The 13,662-nt window shown below is 43.0% G+C and overlaps 3 protein-coding genes across 8 annotated transcripts in view; 2 read left to right on the forward strand and 1 right to left on the reverse strand.

Moving 5' to 3' along the window:
- Positions 1 to 1,523: 1,523 nt before the first annotated feature.
- Positions 1,524 to 4,311, reverse strand: LOC105566199. Its single transcript, XM_012020015.1, has 2 exons — positions 4,122 to 4,311; positions 1,524 to 3,587 (listed from the first exon to the last, which is right to left on the reverse strand). Exons 1-2 carry the CDS (start codon positions 4,224 to 4,226, stop codon positions 1,677 to 1,679), a joined length of 2,016 nt encoding a protein of 671 aa, XP_011875405.1. The 5' UTR covers positions 4,227 to 4,311; the 3' UTR covers positions 1,524 to 1,676.
- A 1,540-nt stretch (positions 4,312 to 5,851) lies between these two features.
- Positions 5,852 to 7,425, forward strand: LOC105566200. The gene is made up of 2 exons (XM_012020016.1): positions 5,852 to 6,055; positions 6,358 to 7,425. The coding sequence occupies exons 1-2, from the start codon at positions 5,957 to 5,959 to the stop codon at positions 6,706 to 6,708; spliced, it is 450 nt and encodes a 149-aa protein (XP_011875406.1). The 5' UTR covers positions 5,852 to 5,956; the 3' UTR covers positions 6,709 to 7,425.
- Positions 7,426 to 8,003: 578 nt separating this feature from the next.
- LOC105566201 (protein vestigial) overlaps positions 8,004 to 13,662 on the forward strand; it is a 52,801-nt gene continuing 47,142 nt past the window's right edge. For 4 of the 6 annotated variants that reach the window (XM_012020017.1, XM_012020020.1, XM_012020021.1 and 1 more), the window contains exon 1: positions 8,004 to 9,955. In XM_012020017.1, the coding sequence (XP_011875407.1) occupies positions 9,755 to 9,955 (201 nt within the window). In that variant the 5' untranslated portion in view covers positions 8,004 to 9,754. The remainder of the gene's footprint in view (positions 9,956 to 13,662) is intronic. The other 2 variants (XM_012020018.1, XM_012020019.1) reach the window with 2 other exon arrangements.

Here is a 13,662-nt window from a genome sequence, read left to right on the forward strand (position 1 = left end):
AAACTTATATTGAAGTAAAATTTAAATTATGACAGCGTTAAAAGCTTTCACATCGATACAACGGTTGTTGTAATCTCTTAATATTCGACCCTGGAAAAATTATATGACGAAGGAAAGGTAAGAGTATGAAAAATAAACCGTGGGAACGAGAAAGAGAAGGAGAAATGAATTCCCTTGGAATTTCCTAATTTGCTATTTCGACGTTCCTGGCAATCCTCTTTCGTGGGACTCCACCGGCGAAAGGCCGTCGCTGTCCATCTATCAAAAAACGCGGTTCGCAACATCCTTGGATCGCGGTGTTTTTCTTTGGCGATTCGCCCGGACGAATCTCTCGTCGAAGTAATCGCCTGATTCACAATATAAACGCTACTTACCGAGGATACTTTGAGCCAGGTCGACCTGGAGTTAATGATCTTCTTCGCGAAGTTGTTTTCTTGAGATTTAAAACTCGCGCCAGTTTTTCTTCGAGGACTGTTTACGGGATATCTACTATAAAATTATTCCGAAACAAATTTTGCAAGAGAAAATTTCCGTGTAATTCGTTATCTTTACATCTTAATGTTCTCGAATGTTTGGTTCTTGTGAAATTCTGCGACATTTATTTTTAAAACGGGATAACAAAATTCTCTCCACATTCCTAAATTCTTGAACGTTGTCCAGAAAATCCTAATAGTTTTCCATTATCGTCAAGTAGCTAGATAACCGTCAATTTTTTCGGTCGACGCGCACGTGGTGAAAAGAACAACATCGCGAAGCGCGGGGGTTTATTCGCGCAGTGTCTTTACATCTCGCTTCCCATTGTCCGCGGCGTTTATTCGAACCGTACCCCTCGCGACGTCACGAGGGGATGAAAGCACGAGCGGCGGCATATTTCAGTTGTCCCGCTCCATTCATGATCCGGAAAGGGCAAGGGCAAGAGCGACTCCCTCCGGCAATATCACTGACAAATTTAATGCCCAGCTATTAGATAGCAGGGGGTGCACCTCGCCCGCTTCCCCCCCCCCCCCCGTATCTGTCTATTGTTGCAGTGGCCACGTGCAGAATGACTGCACGTTCCTGGTGCTCAGGCGAAAATGTTTAATCGTCATGTTTGAAGACCCTTTGCGAAAAAAAACCCGACACTCTTGTCACGCTTGTCGAGACTTATTGGATTTTCGCCCGTCGTTCGGACCTGCTAAGTAACACGCGAAATTCGATATCGTCTGGTAACATTGGACGCGATTTGCTACGGTCAAGTGTTTGCCGGGTACTACCCTTCAGCCGCAATAATTACTGATTTACTTCGCAAACAGTAGGAATTAGGAGAAATAACAGAATTTAAGAGGGATGATCGAAATTTATTTCGTGGAACTCGATCTTGCTTGTTTCTTCGATAAGAAATTACTTTTACACTTTTCGGGAGACGAATATGGTAGACATACAAATGTAGAAAAAAGATATTCTGGTAAAAGTTTTTATTTAAATAAACGACATCAAATATATATTTACATATATATATAGTACATATTTCATAAAATAATCTCAAAATGCACTAATCTTTAAATAATATACAGAATAATACATGTGTAGTATAAATAAATATAAATTTACAGTTTGAAGAGGATTAACTTACACGGCAGTTCTTCATAAGTTTCTGTATACATACAGGCCGTTTAAGTATTAGTCTCAAAATTTTTTTATTCTTCGGTGGACTCTACTTTATCAGCATCTTCGGTATCTCTTCTGAATCGAAAACCGCCATTAATGCCAAAAGACGGAGAGACACCGCGACCACCTTGACCCGGCTGAAGCTGACCATGACCTCTGATGAAACCATTATTGCCGAAGTTCCTCTCAGCCTGGATGCCGACGTGCGGCTGCACTGGTTGTCCAGGTACTTTACCCAATCCCCCGTAGACATTCGCGTTTGTGTGACCGTTGTTCAAGATGTTACGATGGGCATTCAGATCCCAGGTAGGCTGGCGCATTGGGCCGCTCAGAGGTTGCGATCCTTGAAAAGTTAGTGAGCCTCCTTGGGCTTCGGCCTCTCTCCTGAATCGGAAGCCACCAGTTATACCAACCGATGGAGACAGTCCATGTCCTCCTGGGCCTCGTTGGAATTGCGTTTGACCTCTGATAAATCCATTATTGCCGAAGTTCCTCTCAGCCTGGATGCCGAAGTGCGGTTGGGCTGATTGTCCAGGTACTTTACTCACTCCCCCGTAGATGTCCGCGGTCGTGCGACCATTGTTCAAAATGTTACGATTTACGTTGAGATCCCAGGTAGGTTGGCGCATTGGGCCGCTCAGAGGTTGCGATCCTTGAAAAGTTAGTGAGCCTCCTTGGGCTTCGGCCTCTCTCCTGAATCGGAAACCACCAGTTATACCAACTGATGGAGACAGTCCATGTCCTCCTGGGCCTGGTTGGAACTGTGTGTGACCTCTGATAAAACCATTATTGCCGAAGTTTCTCTCAGCCTGGATGCCGAAGTGCGGCTGCACTGGTTGCCCAGGTACTTTACCCACTCCCCCATAGATGCCCGCGGTCGTGTGACCATTGTTCAAGATGTTACGATTAACGTTGAGATCCCAGGTAGGTTGGCGCATTGGGCCGCTCAGAGGTTGCGATCCTTGAAAAGTTAGTGAGCCTCCTTGGGCTTCGGCCTCTCTCCTGAATCGGAAACCACCAGTTATACCAACCGATGGAGACAGTCCATGTCCTCCTGGGCCTCGTTGGAACTGGGTCTGACCTCTGATAAAACCATTATTGCCGAAATTCCTCTCAGCCTGGATGCCGAAGTGCGGTTGGGCCGATTGTCCAGGTACTTTACTCACTCCCCCGTAGACGTCCGCGGTCGTGCGACCATTGTTCAAGATGTTACGATTAACGTTGAGATCCCAGGTTGGTTGGCGCATTGGGCCGCTCAGAGGTTGCGATCCTTGGAAACTTAACGAAGTTCCTTGGGGTTCGGCTTCTCTCCTGAATCGGAAGACACCATTAACACCAAAGGAAGGTGAGACACCGCCTCCTCGGCCCTGCTGAAGCTGACCGTGACCTCTGAGAAAACTGTCTCTGCCATAGTTCCTCTCAGCCTGGAAGCCAATGTGCGGTTGCGCTGGTTGCCCAGGTACTTTACCCACTCCCCCGTAAACGTTTGCCTTTGTCTCGGCATTGTTCACGATATTACGATGAGCATTGAGACTCCAGCTAGGCTGGTGAACTGGATCGCTCAGGGGTTGTTTTACTTCGAGACTTAACGAAGTTTGAGGTTCGGCCGCTCTTCTGAATCGGAAGCCACCTTGTATACCAACTGAGGGAGAGAGCCCATGACCTCGCGGACCTTGTTGAAATTCGGTTTGACCTCTGATGAAACCGTTCTTGCCAAAGTTCCTCTCGGCCTGGATGCCGAAGTGCGGCTGCGCTCGTTGTCCAGGTGCCTTATCCACTCCTCCATAAACGTCCGCCTTTGTACGGCCGTTGTTAAAGACATTAGCATTGGCATTGAGATTCCAAGTTGGTTGACGCTGCGGTCCACTTAGAGGCTGCGTCCCTTGAAATGTTACCGAACCTCTCTTTTGTGGGTTGGCTTCGCGACGAAAACGCGGTTCCTAAGAAAAAAATCAATCAATCCTTGAAAATATAATTCACTTGTACCTACACGTGTATAAAGTCTGGTATTTATTTATCTGGATAAGTAATGCAAAAGTATATTGAGGCGAAAATCATTCCAGAGTATTCACAAAGATACTTTTTAAAGCAAGAAATTCCGTCTCGTGACAATTTCCAAGTGCGACAAGTGTGTCTTTGTGAGTCACGCAAAATGCAAGGTAATTACAGTGCAGCGTGCTGTAATGAATGCATTGTCACGTATCATCAATTTGTCACGCTAAGCGAGGCAATATTTAATGCTTAGGGAAAAACTCAAGGGGAATTTATTCATCTGCAGTCATTTTGAAAACTTACTTTTTGAATACGATATTGTCTTTAAATATTTGGATAACTCAATATATCCAAATATAAATTAAGAGAAAACTTACAACAGTCACTTTTCAACCATAAACTCGTGTTTAAAGCGAATTTGTCGGTTTTGGTTTACTTGAACAATAAATTTCTTATATGTATAAATAATAAGAATTACTTACATTTGGTGGAATAACCGGACCGGTTGATTGAGGCGGCGATGACGAGTCAGCGCTCGTGTAGAGAACAGCGCACGATAAGGCCAACACAAAAACTAACAGCTTCATGATGACTATTTCTTTGTGAAAGAAATGTTTTCGCTTGAAGTGTGAAACAACTTCTGATGCCTGTTCGCCTTCCGTCGGTTGCTTATATACGAATTTCAGATTCCCGGGGATGTACTAAATTTTTCCCCAATAGTCCCGTTCACTTATCGCTCCGGGTAATACCCGACAGCAGATCAAGTGAATGCGCCTGTGAGATGAGCTCACGCGACATTCTCTCGCGTCGGGGAACCCTCGCGCAGCAAATAACGCTTTCACTACTCAGACGTATTTTCCTAAACGTTTTAGGCTGCAGTAGTTGCACACAAATCTCACCTGCGTTTCCAATATTGACTATAACCCGGGAAACAAACATGAATATCTAATCGTATCTGAGTATATCCAATTCAGATATAAGTAGATATAAATTGTGTCCCTAGCCAATTATATACGTAAATGTGAGTTAGATATCGTTTTACAACACACAAATATGTACAAATTTTTTTAAGACTTATACTTTATCAATATTTGTCAAAATATTTCAGAGATATTTTTATAATCTTAGATTGATTTGATCATATACATTTTTTGTTAAAATCTTTTAAATATTTCGAACATATTTGTGTGTTATTAAACGATATCTGACTCATATTTACGTTGTATATGATTGGCTAGGGACAACATTCATATCTGCTTATATATTGTAACATATCTAATCATATCTAAGTATATCCAACTTAGATATGATTAGATATGTTACAACATATACATTTTTTCTCGGATAATGACTAATATTGACTTGAGACCCTGTAATCAGAGCCAACCAGAAGTTAGTCGCGACTCTGCATCTATTTCTATGTTATTATCTGAGAAGAGACAGAGAGTCTCGACTAACCTATGGTTAAAAATTAACCAGAAAATGTAAAACCGGGCCTTAAAGTTAGCCATAAACAAAGGCGTCGCGAGATGCCGTGCGTCTGCCTACATTGGCAGTCTCTGTGTTTCAAAGTTCACTGCCAGCTCGAAAATCTACTGTGTACGTGTACCATAGATCTTCAGCGCTGGTAATGAATTTTGGAACACAGCCATTATATGGGATTTTTGATCCTCGAACTCACGTGAAATTGTTTGCATATAAAATGGACCATATTCCGTGTAGTGTGAGTGATTGTCCAAACGCTAGTCGCGAAATTCAATGCAATTTACGTGATCGCAAGTCTCTGAGGTTTTACGTAAAAATAAAACATTTAACTGTTAACTTTTTAATTTTTTATTATTAACTTAACTTTTAATTCAATTAATTGTATTATGGATTAATTTGTATCTTAACTAAGTTAAATTTTCAAGGCTGTTAACTTTAACTTAACTCAGTTAAAAGAAAAAGATAACTTATCCAACCCTGATTAAACTATGTAAATATGTGCTTATTTGCATATTGTCGTAACAGTGAGATAACGATGAGAAAAGTAAGTTGAGCGATAAGGACGTAATCAAAGCGGGGAGGTCACAAGTGTCACGGAAACCGGGAATCCCTCGTTTTGTCTCGCGAAGGCATTGAACGCAACAGCTGGTTTCGCGATGCAAAAATTGCACTTGCAAAAGTAAGGAGACGGTGATGTCCCGCGGCTGTGACGTAGACTTAAAGAATTTATTTAAGCACTCTGCCTTCTTTCGTTCGATGTAGTCTGCGCTCATTGTCAGTGCGAGTCACTTATCGTTGCTCTCTTCTCTTTCTTCTTCAATTAACAGTCAAGATGAAGCTACTTGTTCTCGTTCTGGCCTTATCTTGCGTTGTCGCGTACACAACCGCCCAGAAAAAAGGACAATACTGGCCCGCCAACACCAAAATATTCGTAATTATTTTTTTAATGAAATAATCTAATTCATACTTTTGTCCCCGTTCTTTTCTCGTTTGTAATTTCTTGCTAAACGATTGTGTTATGCATATTTTACATTATTCATAATTATATAATACATTCTTACTAATTAACACACACTGAATCGTTCTACATAAATTCTATCGTTGTTTAAAGTTTATAGGAAGAACTTGTTTATTATATTTAATAATATTTGGTAACAAGTGTTAGGTACATATTTATAATCTTATTCCTTTTACCTGTACCTTTATAAACATTTTGTTGCAAATATTATTTAGACGACACCACGTCGGTTTCGTCGCGAGGCCGATCCTCAGAACTCGATCGCAAACTCAAAGAATACTCCGCAATTGCCCTCCGACGACAACGCAATTCTTCGACTTGCTCGTTTCGGCAATGAACCCACGGTCGTCGATTTCGGCGAAGATGACAACGGGATTTCCGGATCTCAGCCGCGACCCAATGGCCAATCGAACGATATGCACCGGATAGACGAAAACGATTACTTGAGCGCCTATACTTTCCATCCGGGCGCGTACGGTGGATTCGCCAAGAATTTCGGAACCGGCGGCGGGTTTCGCTGGAGAAGGGAAGCGGACGTGGAGCGGCGCTTCCGTTTCAGAAGCTGAAACGCAACGTAGGAATCTTTCGGTCAATGGTTCCGTGGACTTCAGCGAGGTGAAAACGATCGTGGAATAGAATCCCCGGTAGGCACGACCGTTAGTATTCGTCTCAGGCGGGAAGCCGATCAAATTGAAGAGACCGAGAACGAAATGTCTGAGACAAACCAGATAAATTAAGAAATAAGATTTGGCATCCTCGTGATATTCGAGCTTTATAAGATATTAAATTGAAAATGTCTTCGGAAATTTGGCATTTTCTTGGAAGTATTTATGTATGAATATAAAACATACGTTCGGAGGAATAAGACTAATTGTAAGAGCCGTGACAGGGTGTTAGCGTCTATAATTTTGTTATAAATTTATTGCGAAAACTTTAGCCTGTGCCAGGGTAATATTCTTATCACATGCGAGCCTTATAAATTCTATAAAGAATACGATTATGAAATGTGATCGAAGGGACTGAGTAGAATGTAAATACTTCTAATATATCTTGGGTGATATTGTTTGTTCTAGCAAGCGTGTGTAAAACAATTATGAAACAGCGATAAGAAGTGATGAACAATATCCGAAATAGTATTCCGTTGTGTGCACGATTTTACGTATTATTTTGCGCTATAATCGTATTCGTTTTTCAATCTTCTTCAACATTATTTTTAGCGTAACAATCTTTTTAACATTAGGAATCGGTGAAATATACTTCTGGATTTCCTCAATTATTCTGTACAAAGTTTTAAAGTCTTGTTTGCCTTGACAATCGTGTCAAATGTATGCAAGATCCAAGCTGGAGTCGATCGGTCGGCGTCGTGTAAAGATGCGATTTCTACGACACCAACATTTCAGTAGGAATTCTGTCTTGAAGACGCCATCTTCTTCTCCCTCTTTCTTCTCTCTTTTCCTCCCCCCCTCTCTCCATCTCTCTCTCTCTCTCTTCCCTTTTCGCCACGGCAAATTAAGCTTCCCAAAACACCGCGAAACTGTTAATTAAGACTCATTATGTGCGCTGCGGGGGATGGTTGCCCGGGATAGAAGGAAGGCCGTAGCGGAGGATGAAGACCACGAAGAAGCCGGCGGGAGGAAGGGGGAGGGCAGGGAGAGCGGAGGAGGTTTAGGCGGGGGTGGTTTAACCCGAGTACGAACTTCTTAATACCACAGCTGCAGTCGGGTTCATTGTGGGATCAATACGGGGAGAGCTCGTGGTAGTGGCAGGCCAAGTGCGATTGGCCCTGACGATCGGGCACGGCGATTGGCCGATGTCGGCACTGCCAGGAGGCGGATCCTACCGCCGCGGTCTCAACGTGCTGGGGTGATGGTAAAGGGGAAAGAGAATAGCAGCGTCAACCGCTCCGCTCGAAAACGACGGCGACGGGGGACGGGCTCTAGAAAAAGACAGCGTGAGGTACTATGGAGAGAGGGTGACACACGGTGTCGCGTACGGGGGGTTTCAGTCTGTGTTCACCCATGAGAGACACACCACCATCGGCGACACGCTCCGCTCACGTTGCGAGGGTGAGGGCTCGCTTTTCGTTCGCCAACTGGTCAAACTCTCGTTCCTCAAGAGGATCGCCCGCCTTCCGCGTTGAATCCGAACGCGTCGCGATTAGACAACCGTGATCCTGTCACTGAAGAGGACGTCATCGAGAGTAAATAGAATTTTTTTGACAAAAAGATAGTAATTCGGATGAAACATCGTGAGGCGAGTAGCGCCGTGCCCTTGTGAATTTGACCCTGCGTCTGACACACGAGATGAAGTGACAAGGACGGTGACAGTAGTTGCTAGTTAAGTGAAGTGTCAACCAAGTGTTTTAAAGGAGAGAAGTTGAATAGCTTCGTCGAGACGGTAAGCTTCATCAACGAACAAGCAGATTGTGAACAATTGGAATTTGTTAAATTATGAGTCACGAAGGCGAATTGTGCGCGTCATAGCAAGTGGTCGACACAGTATCGAAATCGGTGACAATTGATTCAAACTGAAAAGTTTTGACGGAAGATATTTAAGAGAAAAATGTTACGAAGGCTAATTGCTGCGGGGAAAATCGAAGAAGAATATCTTGGAAAGTAAGACAGTAGAAATAGAAAAAGAGAGAAAGTGTCAAGGATTACTATTAAATACTATTCATGTGTCTTGTCTATTTTTGTGGAATCTTGAGTTGAAGATATGTTCGACAATTTGACAAATCTAGCTGACGATAACTATCCGAGTCCTATTGCATTCAATCGCCGCGCTAATCGAGGGAAAAAGAAGCGCGATCAATTTGTGCAATCTTTTCCATTGTCTCAGCTATCTCGAAGAATTATCGAAGTAGTTTCGTGATTTGCTGTGGTTCAGTGATTTCCGAGGAAAAACGCAAATGAAACTATCCATTCTTTGTTAAACTGTTTATTGCTTACTATGTATTTTGCTGCATTTCAGTAAAATGGTCATTATCGTATCCAAACGGGAGTATCTGAACACCGAAAGATTAAACATTTTTTATTGATAATATATTTAGGCAACATAAGACGCTGCGCTTGGATGAACGAGCAATTTTGCGCAATTATAATTATCGAAACGTGCATTGCCAACTTCGAAGATAACACTGGGGATAACTTTCATAGAATAACACTGTATTGTTGGGTAAATCGCGAATAAACGGCGCGCGACGCAAATTTTGATAGAGGATAAGACTGTCAACAAAGCCATTCAAAATTCTTGAAAAACAGTATATTGTTAACTACATCGTTAATCTGATATATCAAAATAATTTAGAATATTCAAATTGATCGTACTAAGCTATCGAAGAAACGCCGGAGTAAAGACATATCCGAAGAAAGCTGTTCGTCAATAGTGCACTGAACTACCTCGCTGTCGCTATACGCTGCAGCATGGGCCGTTATCCTTGGTGATGATCTAACTTTACGTGACCTTGGGTGATCTCAAACGTTTGATCCTACCGCGGAGCCATCGGCGGAGTTGGAGGACCAGTTCAGGAGTGGTGTTGTTCGAAAGGGTGGTGCGACGTTCGGGTACGCAAGTCTGCAGGCCAGCTCTGGGGTGCCGGGCCCGGGCGGGGTGATGAGCTGCTCCGATGTGATGTATCAATATTATCCTTACCTCTACCAGACCCATCGGCCACCGCCGCCGCATCCGACCCACCCCCATGCGGCCCCGCACAGCCACCCCCACGCTAATCCGCACGCGGCCCACCACAGCCCAGCCAGACCAGCGCCCTTCCAACCCTTTCCGGCGGCCACGGCGACGCATCAGTATGACAGGGTAAGTCGAATTTCTGTTTTGACTTTACGCTGATGGGAGCATTAGTCCCAGTCTACAATAGAGATTTAAGCCCTAAGCCTTAAGAAATTGACTAATCACAGTCGCGCATTCTACTCATCTTGACCGTGATTGGCCAATTTCTTAAAGCTTAGGGCTTAAATCATCTATTGTAGACTGGGACTTAATCTTGTTAGCGGGAACTCTATTGATTTGTAGAATTTCAAGGTAGAAAATTTGAACTCGATAGAAATTTGTAATAAACAGAAACAAGAGTAAGAATAATAAGCGATAAGTGATTTGAAAATTAATTAGAAGTCAGTCTATAAGCATAACGGTAATGTGGATATGTAAATAATCTCTTAAAATGGTGGAATTGGGTTGCTTAAATACGTCAAAAGGTAAATAAAAATTAAATGAATTGATTACATTCGACCGATTGATTAATTAACTTAATGATGCTGCGATACAAAATCTGTCGCTAATAGATAAAGTAACGGATTGTGCGAAAGTGCCAATAAAATGCGTTACAACACCCAACATTTCGAAGGTGGTCCATTCACACATTTTTATAACCCCATTCTCTGGTCGCCTGTCCCCGGTACTTAAATCGTTCGAAGCAATTAAAAACAGACCCGCGTTAGTCATTAAGTTAGGCACGTTTGGTAAAAAAAAAACAACGTTTATAACAAGTGGTATTTTACATCGACTGTCTTCGCTTTTACGGCGAATGAATACCCTTTACTGCCATATAAATTAAGTGAAGAAGGTGATCTCATTGAGCAAATGTACTCGTATTTATTCTTCATTTAGCATATTATCAGGTGAACGATGCAACGATGGAACTTTGAAACGAGTTAGAACGCATGGAAAAAGATAAACGTTGTTTCAGATTTCACATTTGATTTACATGAAAGCTTAAGTTTTATTCAAAATTATTATTTTCTTTTAAATTTCAACTGTAGGATTGAATTCTTGGATCTCCGATTCTTGAGGTTAGTCCTTGACTTTGCATCGTGTTTAAACTTGCCGATTCTAGATTCTCGAATCTTCATACAGCGAATCCTCGAATAACAAGTAGTTCTCTCAAATCACTCGATCCTCGATTTCTCGGTCCATCACGAATGTCGCCTCCTCTCTGCTCTGCTCTGCTCTGCTTCTCTCTCCCCGCGTCTCTCTCGAATCTCTCTCTCTCTCTCTCTCTCGTAGCCTTTTCTAGAACTTGAAATACACCGAAACAATATTTCGCCCAGCTTCGCGTATCCTGAAATAGTTTCGAGACGGCAAGAAGGAAGAAATTTTCGCGAGTAACGCGTGGAATCGCCTGTGCATCATTTTAATTTGTCTGCCGGGAGGTCAGGCGTGCTCCTGCCCTCAGCAAGCACCCATCCGTGCACTGTGGGGTGTCGAGCGCCGTTTTGCCATCTTTCCCGGGTCGGTGGGAAAGTAATGTTCCTTTTTTCTCCAGCACCAACCTCGCTTAGGTAATATTAAACCGCTTGTAACTAGTGATGCGCACCGGGAATATTCTTGAGAGCACATTCTCGGAAAACGAAGACATTCTGAGAATGAGAATACTGTGAGAGAATTCCGAAAACGACAATATCTTTTAGACGTTAACTAAAAATCAATATAATTTTGCAAACATATTTGTGAAAGAATAAGAACAGTAAGTTTTTGAGAAAATTCCCCACAGAAATGTTGCGATTCGTGAAATTTGAATCGCAAGAATTAGAAGGTTAAAGAAGGCAAAAAAGGAAATTTAGAACACGCTACTGCGATTAAATGTTCAAAATTTTTACAACTTTATTGTGTCATTTAAACACGGAGTACTTTAAAAACTGAGTACGGAATGATTGAAAAGTAAATTCGTGAATAATCAGGTAGTTACACTCTGGTATCTCATTTAATCTCACTATGCAAATGAGAGCCACTAAAATTTATCGACTGGAACACGAGAAGAGGAAAGAAAAGGAAGAAGTGTCTTCTCGAAAGTAAAAGTTTCCCAGGACCTTGTAAAGTAAACAATTTTCGTGTATCACGGAATTAATATAACGTCTATTCAGAAATATTTTTAAATTTATAAAATTTTTGGATATTACAAGTTCAGGGCTTTTAATTAAAAACCCTGGTGGGGTTCTTTTAATTCTTGCATTCTATACATATGTATATTCACATATTTCAACCAAAGGTTTATTTGAAATTTAATTCTCAGTCAACAAGAATTTATGCAATTAAACAAATCCGGCTCTCCCTCCCTCTCTCTCTCTCTCTCTCTCCCCCTCTCTCGCTCTCTCCCTGTCTCTCTCCAAGATGTATAGCTGTGAAGTATCAGTTGGTCCATTTATCTATCAATCTTCCAGAGACATTGTAGAAATGTGAACGTCTCAACGTTCTCTTTTCTTTTCTCTTTCTCTTCCGTTCTCCGTGGTAGCGATCGCGAGATAACATCCGGCAAAAGCGTTAAGCGCGCGCGATACGAGCAAAGAGGAGCAAAGGAAGGAAAGCCGATCCCGACTGTCGGACAGGTTCTCCGCGAGGGAAGCGGGAAAGGATCCCGCGGATTCCCTGGCTCATATCCTCGGAGCCCGGGTAGTTCACGCGACCGCGGCGACACGAATTTACTTTTATTTAAATCTTTCTCTCTCTCCTTCCTTTTATTTAGGGCCCCGAGGAACCGGGAGGAGCGTCGCTCATTTTGTTCCTTTGCCGGCCTCCGCTCTCTGTCCCCTGGTCTCTGAATTAATAGCCGCGCTAGTGTTTTTCGCAGTGTGTCGACCGCAGCAGCGTCCTGCGCGCCCGTATGCGTGCGTGCGTGCGCGTGTGCACGCGCGTACGAAAGCGCGTACCGACGTGACGCGCGTTAAAAATGCGCGTCGTTTTCTCACGAGACGCTCCGAAACCGCCGTGCTTTATCGTTCCCGCTCGCCCGGCCGAGTAAGAGAGAACGAGCGTTCGTGGCACGAACCCCACTCGCGAAGAATGATGCACGAGGCATCGCAAAAAGTGCACGATTCCTTCGAACCGCAGACGTTAAAAGCCGGACTGAGAAAAATTTCCGGGATTCAGATATCGTGGTAGCAAGTAGCTTTAGATTTATCGTTGATCGAGAGTGAAAAAGATTCAGGGATTAGTATTTGGTTTCTCTCTTTTGTCGAATAATTTGACTCTTTGAAAAGCAAACGAAATCTTTTGTCGAAAATTAGTATGGAATCCGCTTTTGATTGACGTCGACCGGCGTCATTTTGCGTAATATGAATGCGTTTGAAAAAAAAAAAAGATTAGGCGATAGAAGTCCAGAGGCTGGAGCGCGTACGCGATTCATCGGAAAAACACGTGTGCCAAGGGAGGGACAGGTGCTGTGGTCTCAGGAGAGGCACGTAAGAACCTGGCTATCCTTCATTAGCACTCTTGTTACCCGACCGACGTTTCTTCTGCGCGCAGCGAACGCACATATGCGGTGACTATACCGTCGTAGTCTTGCACCATCACTGCAAGTTATGTCACGCGAGTTTGCACTCGGAGTCGATTAACGAAAATAGGGCTGACAAATGCGAGAATTCAATACAACACGGCAAGTTTATTTACAAAAGTCTTGGGTAACAACTTTATCTACGCTGCCTTCTGTTATATCGCGAAATTCGCAGTATAGAAAATTTCGTATTCAAAGATCTGGTCTCGGAGGTTCCGGAGCCGAAGGAATTTGGTAT

The sequence above is a fragment of the Vollenhovia emeryi genome, unplaced genomic scaffold, assembly GCF_000949405.1.
Source record: "Vollenhovia emeryi isolate VEMERY1.0 unplaced genomic scaffold, V.emery_V1.0 DF939146.1, whole genome shotgun sequence".
Lineage (NCBI taxonomy): Eukaryota > Metazoa > Arthropoda > Insecta > Hymenoptera > Formicidae > Vollenhovia > Vollenhovia emeryi.